Source organism: Cryptomeria japonica, chromosome 6 (assembly GCF_030272615.1).
Source record: "Cryptomeria japonica chromosome 6, Sugi_1.0, whole genome shotgun sequence".
In the NCBI taxonomy this organism is placed as follows: domain Eukaryota; kingdom Viridiplantae; phylum Streptophyta; class Pinopsida; order Cupressales; family Cupressaceae; genus Cryptomeria; species Cryptomeria japonica.
This window is the reverse complement of record NC_081410.1, coordinates 543,728,596-543,750,760: the sequence shown is the minus strand read 5'-3', so window position 1 is coordinate 543,750,760 and position 22,165 is coordinate 543,728,596. Positions and strand designations below refer to the sequence as shown.

Below are 22,165 nucleotides of genomic sequence, written 5' to 3'. Positions count from 1 at the left end.
AACTTGACATAAAGATTCAAGATGACCAGAGTATTTCTTACATGGATTTTGATATAGCAAGTTAATACAAGCAACTTGATATAATGGATCAAGTTGACCTGAGTATTGCTTGCGGAACAAACAAGGATTATCTCCGTTCATGCATGACTTGGATCGTCCTCCTTGATCTTAGGCTGATCATATCCTGAGACAAGTGCATACCGTACTAAGAAATAAAAACCTTTATCCAAATTGGATGAGGAGGAACCAAAGAATGAGCATTGTACCTGCAAACAAACAGTATATACATAAAGAATAAAAGAATATGGATCCTTGGTAATGGTTCATGCTCATATGGTCGAGGTATACGCTGTAGTCAGCAAGCCGTAGTGATCTATGACTGCATTTTGCATAAGATCACGTAGCTTAGTGAACTTCCCACGTAGACACCATTAGTACATGCCCCAAAACTTCATCGGAAATAATGCGCAAACGATACAAAACCATGCTGAAAGATCCTGATACAGATAAACGAACGATTTGTACTCACAAATCAACCAAGTATTTGATAGCTTAACATAATTTTCTTGTCAAAGAAAACGTCATCTTGTCTTTGTTTTTGATAAGGAAGGATGCATCCTTGTTTTTAAAGACAGTTTCTGATTTGTTGATGTGGATTGTGTGGTCGTTTGGTAAGTGGTCATTGTGTGAGTATTTTGTCAATGTTTATTTTGTATCTGATCGGATAAATATGTACAAGGTGTTGCCATGTTTTTGTGTGATTTTTGATGGGTTTTCTGATGTTTTTTGGATTTTGTGAAACAATTTTGAATGTTTTTGGTATTTTGAGAGTCATTTTTGAATGTTTTTGGATTTTTTCTGATGATTGCCTGAATGAAGAACTTAATGAATCATAAGACAATGTAGAATCCACTTCCATCAATAGGTTAAAGGCATTGCCCCCAGTTTTAGACATGACTATGAAAAAGCGGGATGCAAGATGTATGGAGTACTATCATAATTGCAGAGGAATAACAAGCCATGGTTGATGGATGGATGGATGTATGTATGAAGTAGATGTGATCGCCACAAGTCTGAAAGATAATGGAGCCATAGCCTTTACGAGTGGCGCCTGTTTGCCAGGTTTTCACCATCGTTCTTACCCAAGGTGCCACCGGAGTGGTTGTTCACCGTTTGGATGCATGATTTTTCTTTACTTTTTTGAATGTTTTTGTATTTTCTTTAGGACATTTTTCTGAATGTTTTTGGTATTTTCTTTAGGACATTTTTCTGAATGTTTTTGGTATTTTCTGATATGCAGGGGAGCCTGATGCCTTGTACACCTTAGGTATAAAACCGTTTGAGGTGCATGCTATTGATTGGATCTGCGAGCGGTTCTCCGTTTGATGTAGCCAACTGATATGCCCCGGACCCGAATACAGCAGTGACAACATATGGGCCCAACCAGTTTGATTCAAACTTGCCTTGATGTTCTCTGTTTGGTTGGTTGCGAGGATTTTCTCGAAGAACAAGATCACCTACCTCAAATGTACGAGATCTAACTCGGTGATTGTAGCTTCTACTCATGCGCTGCTGATAGGCTTTGAGGTGATTGTATGCAGCTTGTCGCTTCTCATCAAGTAACTCTAAGTCCTGAAGACGGGATACTCTGTAGGCTTCATCATCGATGAGATTATGCAAGGAAACTCGTAAGGATGGTATCTCGACCTCAATAGGTAAGATAGCTTCAGCACCATAGACCAATGAATAAGGAGTTGCACCTGTAGGGGTTCGAATGCTAGTTCGATATGCCCATAGCGCTGGATTCAATTGAACATGCCAATCACGGCCGGCATCATTGACTGTCTTCTTTAGGATCCTCAATATGTTTTTATTGGATGCTTCGGCCTGACCATTGCCTTGTGGGTAATAGGGAGTGGAAAAGCGGTGTTGGATATGAAATTTCTCACAAAGCTCATGGACATCCTGATTTTTGAAAGGAAGACCATTATCTGTGACAATGGACATGGGCACACCATACCGGCAGATGATGTAATTGAGGATGAATGAGGCGATCTGCTTGCCGGTGACTTGGGTAAGTGGAACAGCTTCGATCCACTTGGTGAAATATTCGGTGGCGGTAATAATGAATTTATGGCCATTGGATGAAGATGGATGGATTTTACCCACAAGATCAAGACCCCATTGACAAAAAGGCCATGGTGTTGTGATTGGTTGCAGTTCTTGAGCTGGTGCATGTATCAGGTCGCCATGAACTTGACATTTCTTGCATTTCCTGACAAAGTAGTAGGAATCCTTTTCCATAGATGGCCAATAGTATCCAGCTCGCATGAGTTTCTTGGCTAGTGACGGACCACTTGAGTGAGTCCCGCAAATTCCTTCATGTACCTCTTCCAAAGCCTTTGTTATCTCATCTTGTTCCAGACATCGAAGGAGAGTACCATCAAGACTACGTCGGTATAGGGTTTCGGCAATAATGGTATATCGAGCAGTTTGGCGAATGAAGGTTTTACGTTGGTTATTTGATTGGTTGGGAGGAAGGGTGTGATCGCGAAGATAGGTGTAGAACTCACCGTACCATGGGGATTCAGAACCAACAAGGCAACATATCATTTCAGATTCGGGGATATCATAAGCGGGGATCCAAAGTTGTTCTACCAAGAACTCGTAGCGTGTTGAATTCTGTGGAAGATCTAGTAGAGATGCGATGGTAGCCATGGCGTCAGCAGCTCGATTCTGATCTCTTGGTATCTGCTCAAAAGTGATAGTAGCAAATGATGTTTTTAAATTGTCCACCATTTGCTTATATGGCATGAGTTTATCATCCTTGGTTTGATATTCATCTGTTGCTTGTCGAATGACTAGTTGTGAGTCACCATATACTTGTAGTTCTTTTAATTTCCATTGTATGGCTAGCCTGAGTCCTGTGATCAAAGCCTCATACTCTGCTATGTTGTTTGTGCATGGAAATGTGAGCCTGTAAGACTTCGGGATGCTATCACCTTGAGGTGTGATAAACAGAATGCCTGCCCCCGAGCCATGCCTAGTGTATGAACCATCAAAATATAGTTTCCATGGCTGTGCTTCTGTGATCATGAATATCTCTTCATCTGGAAAATTGGAAATGAGGGGATGATCGCCTATGAGTGGTGCATCGGCCAACTGATCTGCAATGACCTGCCCTTTGATAGCTTTACGGTCCACATACTCAATGTCAAATTCACTTAGAATCATCACCCATTTGGCCAAGCGGCCTGTCAATGCTGCTTTGCTGAGTAAATACTTGAGTGGATCAATCTTTGCAATGAGTTGTACCTTGTGTGTTAATAGATAGTGCCGCAATTTAGTGGCTGCCAGGATTACTGCTAGGCAAGCTCGCTCAATAGGTGTGTAATTGAGTTCATAGCCCACCAGTGTGCGAGAGATGTAGTAAATAGCACACTCTTTTCCTTCTGCATTATGTTGTGCCAGTAGTACACCCAATGTTGTACTTGTTGCTGAGATATAGAGCAATAATGGTCTACTTGGATCTGGTGGCATCAGCAATGGTGGATTCATGAGATAGTCTTTAAGCGCCTGAAATGCTTGCTGGCATCTGTCATCCCACTGAAAGCGGATGTTCTTGTGTAGCAGGTGTGTGAATGGGTGACACTTATCAGCCAATTGTGCAATGAATCTGCGGATAGATTGAAGTCGTCCTTGTAGTGTCCTTAGCTGACTGATATTCCTTGGAGGTGGCATGTCCATGATAGCTTTTACCTTTGCTGGATCGACCTCAATACCTTTGCTTGAGACAATGTATCCTAGAAGCTTCCCGGAGGTTACTCCAAAGACACATTTCTTTGGGTTGAGTCGAACATGATATTGTTCCAGTCTATCAAAGATTTGTTCTAAGATATGGAGATGTCCTTCTCTTGTGAGTGATTTTGCTAGTAAATCATCCACATAATCTTCCATCTTAGTATGCATCATGTCATGGAAGATGGTGGTCATTGCTCTTTGATAGGTCGCTCCTGCATTCTTTAGACCAAAAGGCATTACATTCCAGCAGTATGTGCCCCATGGACATGTGAAGGCTGTCTTATGTTGGTCCTCTGGTGCGATCTTTATTTGATTGTATCCTGAAAAGCCATCCATGAGTGAAAGCATGGCATGTCCTGCTGTCAAATCCACTATGATGTCAATATTTGGTAGAGGGAAGTCATCCTTAGGACATGCTTTATTTAGATCTCTGAAGTCTGTACAAATGCGGATGCCCCCTTTTGGTTTGCCAACTGGCACAATATTGGAGATCCATTCTGCATAATCAATTGGTCTAATGAAACCAACATCCAGGAGTTTCTTGAGTTCTGTTTTGACTAGCACGGCAATCTGAGGATGCATCTTACGAAGCTTCTGCTTGACAGGTTTGGCTCCTTTTGCTACTGTGAGATGATGCATGACTAAATCAGGATCAAGCCCAGGCATGTCTGCATATGACCATGCAAAGTTGATCTGACGCTGTTGGAAGAACTCTATAAATTGAGGCTGTTCCTCTGGAGTGAGAAGAGATGCCAGATGTATGATATGAGGATTTTCAGGAGTCCCCACATTGTATTCTTTGGTTTCCTCGATAAGAATCGTTGATCGTTCCTGTTGTGTACTAGCAGGGAGAATGTCAAACCCTTCATCCTCAAGTGCCTCAGAGAGGTTTTCACCGTTGGATACGCTCTTTCTTTTTACTTTTGTTGGATCAAACAGTGCCACAGTGTGGTTTTCACTGGAAGATCCATGTTTTAATGTTATATTTTTGCAGCTGAAGGGTTTGGCATCCGCCCCGAAGTATGCTGCGCTATTAAGTTCAATGGCGAATCCAGCTTTGTGATCCCCGCTTGGTAGATTATCCCTTAATTCCAAAAAGTCAATGATAGCCTCATCGTTTTGGAAGAGGTCAAGACATGGGGGATTTGGTTGGTTCCATTCAATGAGTTCAGGGTGGATAATGGGCAATACTTCATCGATTAAGTTAAGTGCAGGAGATGTATCAGTGAGGGTTAAGACAGTGTGGTGAAGGTCGTTGATGGTACTCTCCCTGTCAGAATCAGGCGTAGGATGAGACGTAGGGTCTGTGGAAGATGTTTCCAGCTCAGGTACCCAAGTGGTCTTTATCTGTGCTTCTCCGTAAACAGGGATGTCTTTGCGGGGTGGAGGTGGTGATGTGTCTTCCTCATCTGAAGTGTTAAGTTGCACTGAATCGAATTCCCACTCATGTGAGTCGGTCTCTGAATCACTCTCCAGCATCCGATTGCTATACCATACTGGGATGTCTTTGGAGTTAAACACGGCAGGTGTGATTGGTTTATGTATCCTTGTAGTGATCGGTGCTGCAGGAACCGTGATGGGGTTTAAAGGATTTGTCACTGGAAGTATCGGCAGTGTTGACTGAGTGGCTTCTGTTGGAACTGCTGGGGCCATAGATGCTGCTGCGGATTCTGATACAGTTGCTGCTGCTATTGGTGTTATTGAGGGGATTACTGGTGCGATTGGTGGTATGTTTGGCACTGATGATGGTTGCGGTGGGTTTGTGAGCCTCGATGGGGCAGTGGGGATAGTGTTTGATGGTGCTTTGATTATGAAAGGTGTCCTCTTTGCAATAGGTGGGCAAAATGGTTTGCTGGGTTTTCCTTTGAATCTGAGTTTAGGAAGGATCTCTTTTTCAAAGCCTAGGCCTGTATTACCTTTGGGCTTGAATTCTGGTAGTAGAGGTTCGTGTCGTCCTTGTTTGCAGTATCCCAAAGCACTCTGACCATCATATCCCATTCTTTGCATAATGAGGAGGCCTTTGCCATATTGTTCCGTAGGAAGTGTAACTTGCGGTTTGTCAGTGGTGATGGGATCTTTATAGATCCAATCCGCCAGGTCCTCATCTTGTGTCTCTTCCTCTTGACTCTTTCCAAGAATGAAAGGCGTTAAGGTGCATGCTGGCGTGATTAGTCGTTGCTGGAGTAACTGCTGTGGTTTACCATGTGTTCTAGGAGAAGTAGGCATTTGTCCCACACAAAAGAGCTGACTCAAGTTGTATTCTCCAGGACCTTCCTCTGCGATTTTCATCTTAAGCTTTTCTTGCTTGGGTATAGGGGTGTTTGAACTGGCAAGAAAGGCGGGATTTACATATGATGTGGAGGAAATGGCTTCCCTATTATTAGGAACAGTAATCTCTGGTTGATGGCTGATATTATGGCAAAATGCAAAGGGATTTGCATCACCCAGGATTGTGATCTCTGCACCATTATGTGGGAACTTGATACATTGATGGTAGGTAGATGGAACAGCTTGCATGGCATGTATCCAAGGTCTCCCTAATAATAGATTATATGGCAGAGGAAGGTCCAGAACCTGACAAATGATATGCTTTACCACAGGGCCCACTCGGATTGGTAGTACCACAGCTCCTTTGGATGAACGCTCTGCATCATCATAGGCCTTGATGGTGATCTTCTTGCGAGGATCCACTGATTCTATTGCATATCCCAATGCTGTGACCAACTGTAGTGTACAAATGTTTAGGCCTGCTCCATTATCAATCAAGACTCGCTTGATCCTGTGTTGGTTGACAAAGCCTTCAATGTGTAGCGAAGCATTATGAGGTTGTTGGAAAGAAGAGTTGTCACTTTCAGAAAAAGTGAGACAAGGTGATGACTTTAGATTTCCAACCATGGCTTGAAATTGGTCCGTGTTCAGGTTTGCAGGGACTGACGCTTCTTGGAGTGCTTGATCCAAGATAGTTTTATGAGATGGTGATAGGTGCAATAGTTCTAAAATGGATATGAGCGCAGGGGTTTTGTCTAATTGTTCCACAAGATTGTACTGCTTTGGGATGGAGGTGGTGCCTTGTGGAGCTGCCTTGATGGTAACTTTGCCGCGACGCGTAACAACATTGCAATTTGAGGTGGGATTTTTGAAGGTTATGGTTGCAATTTGTTCACTGGCATCATACAGGTGATTTACAGTGTAATTATACGCAGCCTGCGTATAGTCAGTGGTATCGGTGCCTCGCCTGGACGTCGAAGGACCCCTTTGATCTTGCGATGGAAGTGGATTCTTGAACATCTGATGATCATTATTGGTTGTTTTTGGGTCATGCCCTTCAATTTCAATTTCTCCTCGGTCAATAAGATCCTGAATGAGATCTTTCAATCGGTGACAATTACTTGTCTTGTGTCCTCTTCCTTGATGGAACTCACAGTGTTCAGTATCTTTCCACCATGCTGGTTTGACTTGAGGCTCATAGTTTGATAGCTTAGGTAGAGTGACCAAATTTTGAGAGAGGAGTTGTCGCAACACTGTTTCAATGGGTTCCCCTAAGGGAGTGTATGTGCGTTTTTGTTTTTGTGGACGAGGTCTTGGTTCATCATGAGATGTGATGCGACCTTGATTAAGAGGAACATTTGTGTTATTTTGAGGTGGAGGATTTTGTCCTGCAAACCGAACCACAGGTTGTGCATTTTGGACAGTCCGAGCATCCACAACCCCATCGTTGACGATATTTTTATTCTTGTTCCAGAAGTTTGGTTTGTCACTATTGAAGCGCGGGCGAGGACCATCTTTTGGTTCATTAAAGATTTTGATGAGCCCTTTCTTGATGAGTGCCCTTTCACATTTTATACCCTTGGTGATCATATCGTTAAAGGAGTCTGTATCTTTGACATCCAGGTGAAATTCCATTTCTTCGTTTAAGTTGGAAATGAAAATTTCCACTAGTTCTCGTTCAGGTAACTGAAGAGCACGTCTGCTAGACATTTGGCGCCATCGTTGCAGGAATACTGAGAATAATTCCCCTGGTTTTTGTTTGGTGTTGCATAGATCAGCCATGGTGATGTCGCGTTCAATGTTATGAGAGTAATGAGATAGGAACTTCTGGATGAGTTCCTCAAATGTTCTAATGCCACCTGGTAGTCGGGAAAACCATGATGTGGTGGTTCCTCCCAAGCTTTGGGGAAAAAGGCGCATTAGGTATGTGTCCTCATAAGCCACTTCAAGACAAGCGGAATGAAATTCTCGGACATGATCACGGGGATCCCCCTTTCCTCTATATTTTTCAAATTTGGGTGTTTCGAACCCGCGTGGAAAGGGTGGCATATAAAGATTCCTATCAAAAGGATAGGGACAGATGTCGTTAAGTGAGAATTGATTGGTCTTAACACCACTATGAAGTTGTTGGGCGAGATTCTCGACTTGTTGCCGCAACATCTCTATTTCATTTGGAGGAGGAGGTGGTGGGTTACCTCGAGGAATGTTATATCTGATGGGATCTCTACGCCTTTCCTCCTCATGGTGACTTTGTCTTTCTGATGCTTGTCTTAATTGGGCAAGATCAAAGTCTGAGGGGAGTTTGGCTCCTTCTTGAGCAAGTCTTAAGAAGTGAGCATCCGCATTGCTCCTTAGTATTTCATCAAATAATCTGTTAAAATGAGGGTTATGCTGAACCCTTTCGATTGTTGACGGAGTAGGAGTACTTGGGTTTTCATCATTTACATTTCCTCCAAGTGCTTCTTGAAATTCATTGAGATTGTCCTCTTCTTCCTCAATTTCTATTTCTTGTTGCCTTGATCGTGATCGGGTTTGAGCCATTTTGTTTGCAAGTTTGGTTTTGAAGTTGATTGAAGATGATGATGAGTTGTTGATGAAATGAAAGATTGATGGTTGGTGATTTGTGTTTGTATGTAGATCTCTAGCACTTTGAGATAGATGTAACCGAAATTCCTTCTTTGAATTGCTTGCTTGTTTTGATAAGTTTTGATGTGATAAGGTGCAGAGAAATCTGAGATGTGTTACAGATTTAACTACCTAGCAATGAGAGGATTCACTCATGAACTAGTTTTAACCTGCGTAGATGTGTCTCTTAGGATGAGCTTATCCTAGATGTAGAAACAATCTAAAAAGTGATGTGATGTGTTTGATTTCAAGCAATATCTAAAAGAGACTTGGGACAAGAACCTCTTAATGCTTTGAGAATTTTGGGATGGATTGATGATGAAGTGATAATGTATGAGTGGGATGATGGATGAAAATGTTTTCAACTTTCAATAAAAACTTTGTGTCACAAATGGGACAAACTCTTCTTCTTCCCTTTCAGACGTTGGTGGCACTTCTCGAGCTATGTTGTAGGTGATACAGATGTTTGGGAAGAAATTGGGATTAATCTTTCCTCCTTGATTTTTGTGATAACTCAGAGCTCTATATTGCATAAAAGCTCTGTGGTTCAATGATTCTGAATCAAACTCGTTTGTTTTACCTTGAAGGTATAGACGCATGCGATGTAGAAAGACTCTATGGGAGACAAAGATTTGTCGATTGATATAGAAGAATTTCCTCCTTTTGATTAAAGCCTTTGAGCTTAGTGGTCTCCTTTTCAAGGTGATATTCTGATGACACTTCTTCTTTCGCAAGATGTGAAGAATGGTCATAAATTTTTGATTCTTTGTTTGTTTGTACCTTGTTTTTGATGTTTTTGGTTGTGTTGACAGATGTTGGATGAATACTTTGTTTTTGGGATTGATTTTCTGATTTTTCTTTGACAAGAAAACAAAGCAAGCACACAAACACAAGAATGTTGCCTCAAAAGGCACAAATGAGTATGGGTCTAGATCAACCCAATCCTTGGACTTGTTTTTGACCCTTCCTTTAGATTTATTTTAAGGTGTAATTCCAAAGCCTGAAGTCGGCTCAATTTGCACTAGGTCTGTAAAACGAACACACTTCAAACACTCTTTATCCCTAAGGTCAAATGGCCAGTTGTGATAAATTTAGCCCACATCTTGATATTTCTTCGACTTTGGTACTACATACCTTATCAATCCCGCCGTGGCAGGTAAGGATGTGATATACTAAGTCTTGCACGAGCATAACAAATAGATGATCCCTATGATGGGGGAGTCACCACTTTTATCAAGCCACAAGTGACCTTTCAAAAAGCTATGTTTCTACTCAAGGAAATATGTATGGTGAGTATCTTGGGAGCAAAACCATCTATGCTCTTGCACTAAATTATACCTCAAATATCCTCAATCAATAGAACGGGTGGGCTACTACTTAAAGGTGTTTAGTCATGTTCGATGTTTTTGGACATAAGTTCATTCTGCAGTGACTCACTTAAGAGCCTTGTAACTGGTGGTGGGGCCCATTTGTCCTTTCGGCCAGTTACACTGTAGGAACAGCTATACCCAAGGCTACAGCTTTCGCTCTCACCTGATTTCTATAGCGGCTCGAAGGATTTACCGCTCGAGGTCGTTCCCAAGAGTATCGATCCCTTGGCAGGCCTCTCTTAAAAAGATAAAATGTGAGTGTTACTAACACCTTTCTCTTGCACCTAGGACCACGAGAGCCAAGGGAGAGGATAGTGTGTGTTAGAGGTAGGACCACTCGACCAACTCTTTGCACAAGTGTGCCAAGCACGAAAAACACTTGTTCTTTTTAATCTATCATTGCAATGTGATCTAACTATTTGGAGATGTTGCTCCAACAATCATGGTGTTCTTTTTAATTTTCAAAGGCAATTGTTTGAGTAAACTAGAATTTGAAAATCCTGGTCAACTTAATGAAAAACACGTTTGCATGAAGTAAAATTGCTTTGAAAATGAGACAAGTTGATTGTGAATTTTATTTGCACCAAAAATGGAAGTGTGGATTGTGAGTTTTATCTTGATGCAAGAAATAAAATTTGCCTTGTTGATTTTAAGCACCAAAACGAAGTTTGTTTTCTAACTTGCAAAAAAAATAAAGTTGTTTTTGTATAAGTTTGTGGTTCTTTTTACCTTTGAACAATGAAATTCTTTTTAATAGCCCCAAACAAATGTGTGATTCTTTTTCAAAAGCCCAAATTTGAAATGTGAAGTTAATTTTAAACCAAAATAAAAAGTGAATTCATTTTTAAAACCAACTTCAAAAACAAGTTAGTAAAAAAAATATAAATCTACTCTTTAATCTAATTTAAATCTGCACAAAAGAGAAAAATAGTTAGTAAAATCCGCCTATTTGGTGGGCTTCTACAAGCCTAAATTTTTTTTTTTTTTTTGGTTACAAAGTGATTTGTACAACGTTTTGTTACAATAGCGCTAGTCTGCGTTTGAACAGAGGCACTATTTAACACAAACGTATTAAAAGAAAGGGAAAGACAGAGAAGAGAAAAACACTGAAACAGGGGGAATAGCGCCAAAATAATGCCAAACGCACCAAAACAGTGTCAAAATCGCAACCTGTGTGACATTTTCAACATTCAAACATGTTATTGGTTAAAAAAAAAAAAAATGATCCTTTTGGTGTTTGGATTCACGTCGGGTTCACCAAATGATGCTCTGCAAAAAGGATTAGAAAATCTGTTTGATGGCAACACACACAAGAGCACAAGAAACAAACATTAGTGTTAGCAACAAAAGATTATCCTAAACAGGCATATCAAGAGAGATATTAAGCATGAAATAGAAAGCATATAAACATAGAATGAAATAGCTAATCAAGATGCTCATAGTTGCTCCTCCCTTGTTCCTCTCCTCTCCAAGTCCCAAATGAGTGTAGCTCTCAGCTTTTAGCACTAGCCATGGATGCCATATGGAGATTCAAGATGGTTGAATATGATAAGCAAATACTATGCAAGAGTAGATAGTGATGCTATGAAAAAGCTCTATGCTAATGCCAGTATAACAACAATACTCTAAATGCTTCCTCTTTTGCTTGAGGAGAAGGGTTCTATTTATAGAAGAAATAGGGAAATGAAGGGTTAAGATTGAGTGGTTTAATCAAGGGCCAAGTTTGAAAGTTGGGGATCCATGTGCACAATTGGCACCAATAAAATGGTGACAAGTGTCAACATAGGATTGGGTTGAGAGAAGAGGTTGGAGGCATTAAAGGACTGAGAAGACTTCATGGTTATCTAGAAGGTAAGGGTCAAGCCTAAATTAGGATTACCCACTGGATTAAGAGTTAATGCAAGGATAAACCTTTGTGCAAATGATTAAGAGATAATCATGGTCAAAGCATTAAAGGCTTGATGAGACCTTTGGGTTGGGTAGAGGTTGAGTCAAAACAAATGTTTTAACCATGTGGGAGGGTTTGAGGTAACCATTAATGGTTATTGGAGACTTTGGGGATTAAGTGGTTGAAGGTTGAAAGCCTTCAATGGTTATCAAAGACTTTGAGCCATTTAGTGGTTGAAGGTTGGAAGCTTTCAAAGGTTATCCAAGACTTTGAGGGTTAATTTGTTGAACACACAAAGCATTAATTGCTTTTCAAAGACTTTGGAGTCTTTGAGAAGTGACTCCAATTTGCTTAGGAATGTGACAATATTTAGGGGATGGATTAGGCTAATTAGGAAGGGTTTAGAAGAATCTAGAAGGAGTTTAGGCATACAAGTGGATTTTGTAGGAAAATGCAAGTGGGAGAAATTTTGGTATTTTCAATTAAAATAAAATCATTTATTTCAATTAAATGGTGTAATTTGCATTTGGATAAATATTCAAATAAATATTAATTTATTTAAATGAGAAAAATGAAGATAAAGCATTTAAAATGCTTGAAGACTTTGAGGGAAACCATTAAAGGCTTGAAGACTTTAAGGAAAACCATTAAAGTCTTAAGAAGACTATAGAAGGAAGCCATCAAGTTTGAAGACTTTAAAGCCATCAAGTTTGACTACTTTAAGGGAAACCATTAAAGGTTTCAAGTGGGTGAGGATAAATAGGATTTTAAATAAATAATTTATTTAAAATAGTTGTGCAACTTGCTTTTGTAGGAAAATACAAGTGGGTGGAGGATAAAGGTGATTTAAATAAATTATTTATTTAAAATAATTGTGCAACTTGCATTTGTAGGAAAATGCAAGTGGGTAGAGGATAAAGGTGATTTTAAATAAATGTTAATTTATTTAAATGTGAGAGGTGGGATTTTGGGGGATTTAAATAAATATTAATTTATTTAAATGTGAGAGAAGATTTAATTAAATAAATATGATTTATTTATTTAATTAATGGTATGAATTTGGTTAAGTGAATTAAATCAAATAAATTGAATAATTTATTTAATTAATAGGAGAATGGGGTTAAGATGAATTAATTAAATATTAATTTAATTAATTATTAATTGATGGTTAAATAATCAAATAAATACTAAGTATTCATTTAATTAAGTGGACAGATTTATGTGACTACACTAATTAATTAATTAATTAATTCCTAACTAATCTCTATTAAAATTAAACCAAATCCCCAAACTTGTTGTCATGTGACACCCTCTTCAATGCTAACACATGCTAGCATGCATGGGTCACCATCATTCGTCACCATCATCCGTCCACCAACCCTTTCATTAATTGCTCACACATGTGCAACTACTCTACACTTTCCTTTTTCAACTGCATGTCAATCTCCTTGATTTCTTTACTCTTACACTTTCTAATTTTCTTCCACTTGTGAAACTCGCGTGCTTCCCCATATGTGCTCACACCTTGCCCTCTTCCCCATGCCACGTGTCATTTTTCAATCCTCCACTTTTGTGACACTTGTCATAAGGCTAAGCTTCCATCCTATAGTGAATTATTAATTAATTATATGTAATAAATTTATATTTTGGAAAATGTGTCATATATGTTTTTGTATAAACAAACATAGTCAAAATAATTATATTGAAATAATTTGCATAGCAACAAGTTGTACAATCTTGTCATACTAGTATTTCATTGTTTGACTCTTGAATAAATAAATTTCTTTCACATAATCTTATTAGTTACAATAAAATTAAAAATTCATATCAAATTTTAAACCTTCAAATTAAACAACTCACAATCATAATAAGTATTCAAGTTACAATAGTTATTCCAATAAATCAATCAAAGAAATTGAAAATATATTACAAATTAATTTTACAAAATATTTTTAAAATTAAATACAAAAAATAATTGATTATCAATTGTAGATATGGAAAATGGCTATTCAACTCCAAAGATACACCAATGCATAAGCTATTCTCATACACTATCATCGATACATTGGTGCATCCTAAAAACTAGATAAGACTATGCATAAAATGATTAAAAAATAATATATTTTTAGTACGAAAAAATATTTACTTACTGAAAAACTAGCAAATAGCTCCACAAATACAAATATGAACGTATTTAACGTTCGAAGATCTTTAAAATGTTCATCTAGTTATTTTAGGTGAGAAATATCAATTTTATAGTCTCTCTTTTATAAAAACATCATTTAACGTGAGACTAAAATTGTGACTGCTTCTTTAAAAGTGAATTTTTAGAATTTTTATGAATTGCTCACTGTTCATAAGATTTACATATTAAAATTACTGAATCCTGAGATACATATGTTTGAGAAGGAAGCTAAGATGCATGTTCAGCATAAACCGACATGATTAGGAAAAGAGGAAAGTAAAGGAAACCAGTATAGTAAGGCGACCGTGCATATCTACCTACCCTTAGTTATCGAAGTAGTAATGGATCCTACGCTAGTTTCGGCCATTAGACTAGACGATGCGGCACCTCCACCCATAATCGAAGACGAGGTGGACAAAGAAAACCCTGCTCCTGCCGGTGGCAAGACAACGTAGATTGCCATTGGCCTGGTGGAAGGCAGCTGCGGCAGCTCTTCACTAGGGTTTATAAGCACTTGAATTGCTTGCCTGACGGTAGGGCGTAACTGTGGATCGGGATGCGAGCATGCGAGCCCCAAGATCAACACCCTTCGTATCTGCTCTTCATCATAATCAGACCCTTCCAACTTGGGATCCACACACTGCAAAAGTCTATCCTGGCTATAAAGCCCCCAAACCCACTCCGCCAAATTACGTTCAGCCAATACAATCCCCCGCTCCACGACGCGCCTACCCGTGGCCACTTCCAACAGAACAATCCCAAAACTGAACACATCGGACTCTGCGGTGGCCTTGCCAGTGTAGCTGCACTCGGGTGCCATGTACCCGGGTGTACCCGCCAACCTGGTCGTCACAGCCGGATTAGAATCGTCGTGCTCGACAAGCCGGGCCAGCCCGAAGTCTCCCAATCGGGCGTTGAATTCGCCGTCGAGCATCACATTGCTGGGCTTCACGTCCCGGTGAACGACCCTCTGCTCCCATTCTTCGTGCAGGTACAGTAGAGCCGAGGCAAGGCCGCACAAAATCCTGTGGCGCCGTGGCCAATTCAAGGTTGTTTCCCCAGTTCTGTCATAGAGAAATTTGTCCAGGCTTCCGTTGGGCATGTATTCATAGACCAGGAGAAGCTCATCGCGCTCGTGGCACCACCCGTGAAGCTTCACCAGGTGCCGGTGGCGTAGGCGACCGATGCTGATTATTTCTGAGATAAACTCCCTTTCCCCCTGTCTTGAACCGGCGGAGACTTTCTTCACCGCCACCAAATTTACCTGTTCGTTGCGTCCGGCGTTAAGGTTTCCTCTGTAGACGCTCCCGAACCCGCCGGTTCCCAAAAGTTCCGCTTCGCTGAAATTGTCGGTGGCGGCTACAAGTTGCTTGTAGGAGTACCGGTGAGGCGCGTTTTGCATAATTGCCAGTTCCCCGCTGAAGCTTCCTCGGCCAAGAGTTAAAGTAGGCTGCTTTTTCTTTCTCATTCTCCAAACCACGAACCCGACTAATCCCACCACAACTAATCCGACTGCAATGGAGCCCATCAAGATGCCGATTTTGACCCAGCGGCGCAATCCTCCGGGCGTTCCCGTTCCCACCGGAGGAAAATTCAGAGAAGACTCCGGTAGCATCACGGAACTGAAATTCCAGTCGAGAATTCTATGTATCTCGTATGAATTCCCTGTTGCCGCAGAAAATCCCACATACGCCGATCTTGGAACAGTGTTCTCGAGCTCCAGCGTGTGGTTCAGAATGCTCGCATAGCCTGAAGTATTGTTTGCATAGCGTGCATAGATTTGCAGGGATTTAGCCCACCCATCGTAGTCGACCCGCACTTGTATAGCTCGCCCGGCCTTGATATCCATCCCGTGGTTTTCCATGTTGGCTGTTACGTTGGATTTGATGCCCTGGATGTCGATGCCCACATGATTGTTGTCCGGATCGAATTCATTCTGAAATGTGTCGAACTCGATGCCTAGCTGCCTGGTCGAGTTTCCGTTTGTGGAGGGGTCGAAGAGGCCGAGGAATCCCCCATAGCTCTTTGCTAAAAAACTTTTGTTATTCGGAACTATGACGAAGGCAATACCGTCGCCATTATAATTCTTTTGCGTACCCGTGCCGTTGGTTGTGATGTTTTTCACAAAGATGGTGAAGACGGTAGTGAAACTCGCCGGCCACATGGTAAGCTGCTGGCGGTACAGAACCCTTCCGATGCAGTTCTGCAATGCCATAGTTGTAGCCGTTTCGTTTGAAGAAATGTTCATTGTGCCGTATGGATCTGGTGTGAGATCGATATGACCATCGGCAGGCGAAAAGGAAGCGTTCCCCATATATATCAGCTGCCGGCTGTTGTTCCGGCTGAAGTATGCAAAGGAAAAATTAGTGCTATTCCCATTTGACTGCTCTGCATACGAACTACAGACTAGAATTAGAAGCAGGATTATCAGAGCACGAACCAGACTTTTCAACATAATCATCCTCTTAAAATCTAAGAATGTATACCCCCGCCTTTACTGTCTCAGCAAAGGCAATGGCACTCTGAATATTGTAAAGCCTGAGTATAAGACTGCACATAATATTTTTAATTAAAAGTTTAAAACAAAATAAACTAAAGTTAATTTGATTCTTGACATGTTATTAAAGTTGATTGATTAATCTAATGGATTGATTTTTTAGCCTCCAACCTCTTTTTCTGTTGTGAATAGTGTACTTTTAATATATTGATGGTAAGTTCTATTTATCCAAAAAAAAAATATTGATTAAATAAATTATTGTTTTCTTGATAGTCTACTGAGTTGTTTTAAAATGTTTTAATATGTATTGATTTGATATAAATAAAGCCAAAACTCTATATAAAAAATATTATCTATTTAACTTTTTCTATGATTTTAAATTTCAATTTATTAATAAATACAGTCAAATGTTTAAAGACTTGCCCACAAAAAGTCCCCAAGTCTACGTAGTAGGCTGTCGGTGTAATGGTTTTCGCATGCTATTGCTTTGTTGTCATGGTCCAACGCACCCGAAATTTTCGCTGAATGTGGGGAGCGCAGCAGCTTAAATGGATTTTTTGAAAGAGAACGATATGCGTGCCCAAGTCATTTGTGATTTAGTCTAGTCCAAGTCAGAAACAGCGTCCCCCACTACGCCCATTCACACCTTCCTCCTGTCACTTTGGTGTGAATAGATAACATCTTCATTTCCTCGTACATTCTTGGGCGTTACGCAACACATTTTGTCAAGGGAATTTTAGTTAGCCTTGATCCTTTCACATACTATAATCCTTATTAGTACTGGCCGGTAATGAATTTCCACTTTCATAGTTAATTGGTTATTAAAAAAAAAATTTAAATCAATTACAATTTAATATTTTTTCTGTTTTAATATTATATTGAATTTTTATAGTTTATAAACATATTTTTTTAACTTTTAAATTAGAAAAATATTTTATTACTATTTGATTAGCCAAAATAATTTGACTTTTATACATGAATGAATTTTACAGATCCACTTTAAGAAAATATATGCTTCTACACATTGTTTTGCATTGATTTATTCCATCAATGTTTGACTCACATAGTTTTAAATTAAATTTGTCACTTCTAGTAAATTTTTCTTTGAGTTATAAATTAAATCTGTCCCTTCCAGTGACAGGTGTAGATCCTATATTATTTCAATTTTAATTGCTACCTCTATCAAAATTTTAGTTTTAATTGCAACTTGACACCTCTCCTACCAAATTAACAAATTCATGATCAAAATTTTAGTTATAATTTTTCTCTAAATTAAATAAATATTTTATTTATTTAATTAGTTCCACTTCTATTAATTAAATAGATCTTTATTTATTTAATTAATTCAATAGCTTTTTCCCTTCATGACACTTATCATTTATCTCAAGTCTTCAAGGATTACACAACTACAATCCCTTTTTTGTTGAGTTCTTGTGCACATATAAAATCTGAGAGCAAATATAAATTAATAATATAGTACTAATATTTATAATAATAAATTAATAAATAATAACCTAATAATAATAAATATATAAAAAATTTATGCAATAATATTATAATATATTGATAATATATTAATTAAAATATAATATTGTATGAATCTAAATGTTTATCGATATCACTCTAATATATTTACTTCTATTTTAAAAGATATTTTATTTTCTAAATAAACATCCTATTTTATATTAATCTAAATTATTTTTTGTATTGATTATAAAGAGATCAAAAAAAGATTACAATGAAGAAATCCATAGTATCAAAAAGGGGACAAGGCCCCAACGGAAATACAGCTCATAAGAGCAAAACGAAAGGAGTATCTAGAGTTAATAACAGTAAGCAAAAAAGGTGCCCAATAAACCACTAATGGAGGTGTCCATCAGTGATATCAACCCAGGTGGTCCAGCCCTGTTCTCCTTCCATCCATGCAACTTTTTTCTTATTTGGAATTTCCGGAAGCATGGCTAAGATGTCTTTCTTGGAGTTTCTGTTTCTCTTGATTTCTTTGCTCACTTTATCCAAAGTCTTCTTAAACACTTGAAGGTTATCCAGGTTTCTCCTCCATTCATGTCCATTCTTGAGTTCGAAAGCAAAAAAGGTGGCATGTCCGTCCTAAAGAAATCTACGAAGTTTCTTATGATCCATCATCATAGTGGTGTGCACCTGCAAGGAAATTTTTAAAGATGTGAGTTTAAGAAAAAACTCAGTAAGAACCCGGGGAGTGTCCTGGAATTTCTCTTCATTTCTGCATTTCCAGATCTACCATAATATGTTAGAAGATAAAATATTCCAAAAAATATTAGAATCAGCTTTGAGACCTTTAATATAACCAGTAACAATTTCAATAATGGAAACATGAGTAGGGTAGTATATGCCAAAAAGATTCCAAATATTTCTAGCAAAAGAACAATCAAAGAAGATATGTCTGCTGGTTTCCGGAAGATTACAAATTTTGCAAAGATTATTATCATGGTTATTTCTCTGAATAGGAAGTCTGTCAAGAATAAAGAGCCATTTAAAGCATTTAATTTTGGGTTCCACCCAACCTTTCCAAAGAATAACGAAAAACTTCTTCCAAGAAGAAACATCCAGCGAGGAGTACCAGATTTTGTTAATATGGCCACGGATGGAATCATCATATGCAAGAATTTTGTAAATGTTATTAGCTTTAATCTTGGATAGGATGGTCCCATCCGACCATTTGCATTGTAAGTACCTTTGAGAATCAACATGGTAGGTAGGAGGGAGATTTTGCGTTGCTTTAAGAATCATGTTATAAGTTTTTTTCTGAGAGTTTGGGAGACTAAAAGTATTTTTCAGTTCCTCCCAGCTAATTAAATTATCATGTTCAAAAATGTCAATAAAGCTAATGATACCTTTGCTGGCCCAATGTTTGGCAGAACAGCCCTGTAGAAGAGCAAGGGGTTTCCCTGAAAGTTTAAGGTTCCACCAGATGGACCTTTCACCATAAATTTGAGTATCATCATGAAAGCCCTTGTTAACAATAAATGGTCTAACAATATTCCAGGCTTTCCAGATAGATTTAAAAACTTCCGACCCTTGAACTGAAATGGGGAAGTTACCAATGACTAAATCACTAAAGGGCATGTTATTCCAGAATTTAGCCTTAGTAGGAAAGCCTCTCTCAATATTATTCCTAACAAGAATCTTCCATGGGGCATCTCCATTCATGGAGTGAAAGATCCATTTGGCGGCCAGGGATATACCCTGGATCCTAAGGTCTTTCAGTCCCAGCCCTCCAGTAAGTTTATCAGTACAACACCATTTCCACTGGACAGAGTGCATTTTTTTTTTTCCTTGACCATCAGACCATAAAAAATCTCTAACAGCCTTCTGAATCTCAAAAATTTGGTAATTACTAAACATCCACGCAGAGGAGTAATAAATGTTGTAAGAGGATAAGATTTTTTGGCAGACCTGAAGTCTACCAGCAAAGGAAATAGCACAATTATGCCACATATTCAATTTTTTAGTGATTTTATCTTTGACCCAAAGCCACATGTCTTTCAGTGAGGGATTTATGGCAAAGGGGATGCCAAGATATCTCACAATCTTTTGGGGACCTCCCCATTGGAATTCATAATTTTTAAACCATTCAGGGGGGTGTTCATTCCATCCCAGACAGATGGACTTAGAATGCGAAATCTTAGCTCCAGAAATTTTACAGAATATCTTTAACTTGGATTGCAGATTTTCAAAGTTATCAGCAGTATTTTTAAAGAAAATAGCCGTGTCATCAGCAAATTAGCTGTTGATGAGCTCCTCATTGTTGGGGAGAGATATGCCTTGGACAATAGGGGAAAGTGTATTATCTCTAAGAAGATAAAATAGAGCATCAGAAGCAATGGCGAAGAGAGCAGGGGCCAAAGGGCAGCCTTGCCATATGGACCTTCCCAAGGGAAAGGTATCAGACAGGGAGCCATTAATGTCAATTTGGGCGCAAGCATCCTAGAGAAGCATACTGACAGCCTTGCAGAAGAAGGGAGGAAAACCAAAAGCTTCAAGCATCATGTGAATGAAGCTCCATTCAATCCTGTCGTATGCTTTTTCGAAGTCAAGGAGTAACATGCCCGAGTTCTGACTGGACTGAGAAGCCCAGTTCATGGCTTCCCAACTAGTAAGGACATTTTCTAAGATATACCTACCTTTAATAAAACCAGTTTGGGTAGAGCATATGAATTTAGGAAGAATTCCAGCAAGTCTAGTGGCCAGAATCTTGGCAAAGATCTTATAGGAAACATTAAGGAGCGTAATCGGTCTCCAACTTTTGATGAGAGCTTTATCCCCATCCTTGGGGATAAGCTTAATAATGCCTTTGTTGATAGATGGACCAAGAGATCCCTGGGCCAAAGCTTCATTGTAGATTTCGAGGAGGTCTTTGGCAATCCAGTGTTGATTAGCTTTGTAGAATTCAATGGGGAGGCCATCAGGGCCAGGAGTTTTATCATTTTTGAGGGAATTAATGGCATTGTTGATATCCCCTAAAGTGATATCCTCTGCAAGACAAAGTGCATCTTCAGAGGAGACCACCTTAGGGATAAGAATTCTGCATTGATCTCTGAGGTAGGCGGCTTCCCTCGTATCTTCAGAAGAGAAGAGCTTATGGTAGAATTGAGCAAAAGTGTACTTGATCATACCAATGTCCGAAATTTCATGGTTCTCATGGATGATCTTTTCAATAGTTTCATTATAATGTTTGTGTTTGATAAGGTTGAAAAAGAACTTGGAACCACAGTCACCATATTGGAGCCAGTGTGTCCAAGATCTAACCTTAGCACCTCTGGTTTTAGTCACAAGGTGTCTTCTGAGGGCGTCTTTAGCTTTTATAACCTGAGAAGTACAGTTAAGGTCAGTGATATTAGTTTGGTTATTCACTTCTGCCTTAGTTAGTTCAGCCGAGAGAGATTTCTCAGTGAATCGGAAGTCCTTTGCTTTCTTTTGACCAATGGTCTTGAGCAGATTTTGCCAGGCAGGGATGTTCCTATTCCAAATGTCCCTCTTTAAATCCTTCGGAAAATTGGTCTTATTAATGATGTTAATAATGTGGATGGCAGCAAGAAGATCAGTATCTTTAAGAAGGCTAACATTAAGGAGAAATTTGGAATTAGCAGTGTTGGGTCTAATCGGGGCCCTGTTGAAGGTAAAAGATGCAGAGATGGGGTGATGATCCGACAGAGTGGAGGGATTAACAAGAACGGAGTTACCAAGATCATTAGGGAGGAAGGAGAAAAGACTTCTGTTGGCATAAAAGCGGTCGAGACGGGAGTAAATTCTATCATTCCCCTGTTGATGATTGCACCAAGTATACCAAGGCCCAGGATTATTGTTTTTATTGCCAGCAAGAGGGTCATAAAGTTGCAGAGAGTTTTTCATCTTAAACCAATGTGATTTTTCCATATCTTTCCAAGCAAAAGGGAGGCCCCCACCTTTGTCGTCCTGGTGTTCAACCATGTTGAAATCTCCAGCAATGACCCAAGGAATGCAGGGGAGGGAAGTCATCCATTCCCAAAGGG

At 39.3% G+C, this 22,165-nt stretch overlaps 1 protein-coding gene across 1 annotated transcript; it reads right to left on the bottom strand.

The window, feature by feature from the left end:
• Positions 1-14,220: 14,220 nt before the first annotated feature.
• On the bottom strand, positions 14,221-16,680 carry LOC131073015 (L-type lectin-domain containing receptor kinase IX.1-like). Its single transcript, XM_058009355.2, has one exon. It carries the CDS (start codon positions 16,596-16,598, stop codon positions 14,451-14,453), a length of 2,148 nt encoding a protein of 715 aa, XP_057865338.2. The 5' UTR covers positions 16,599-16,680; the 3' UTR covers positions 14,221-14,450.
• Positions 16,681-22,165: the final 5,485 nt, after the last annotated feature.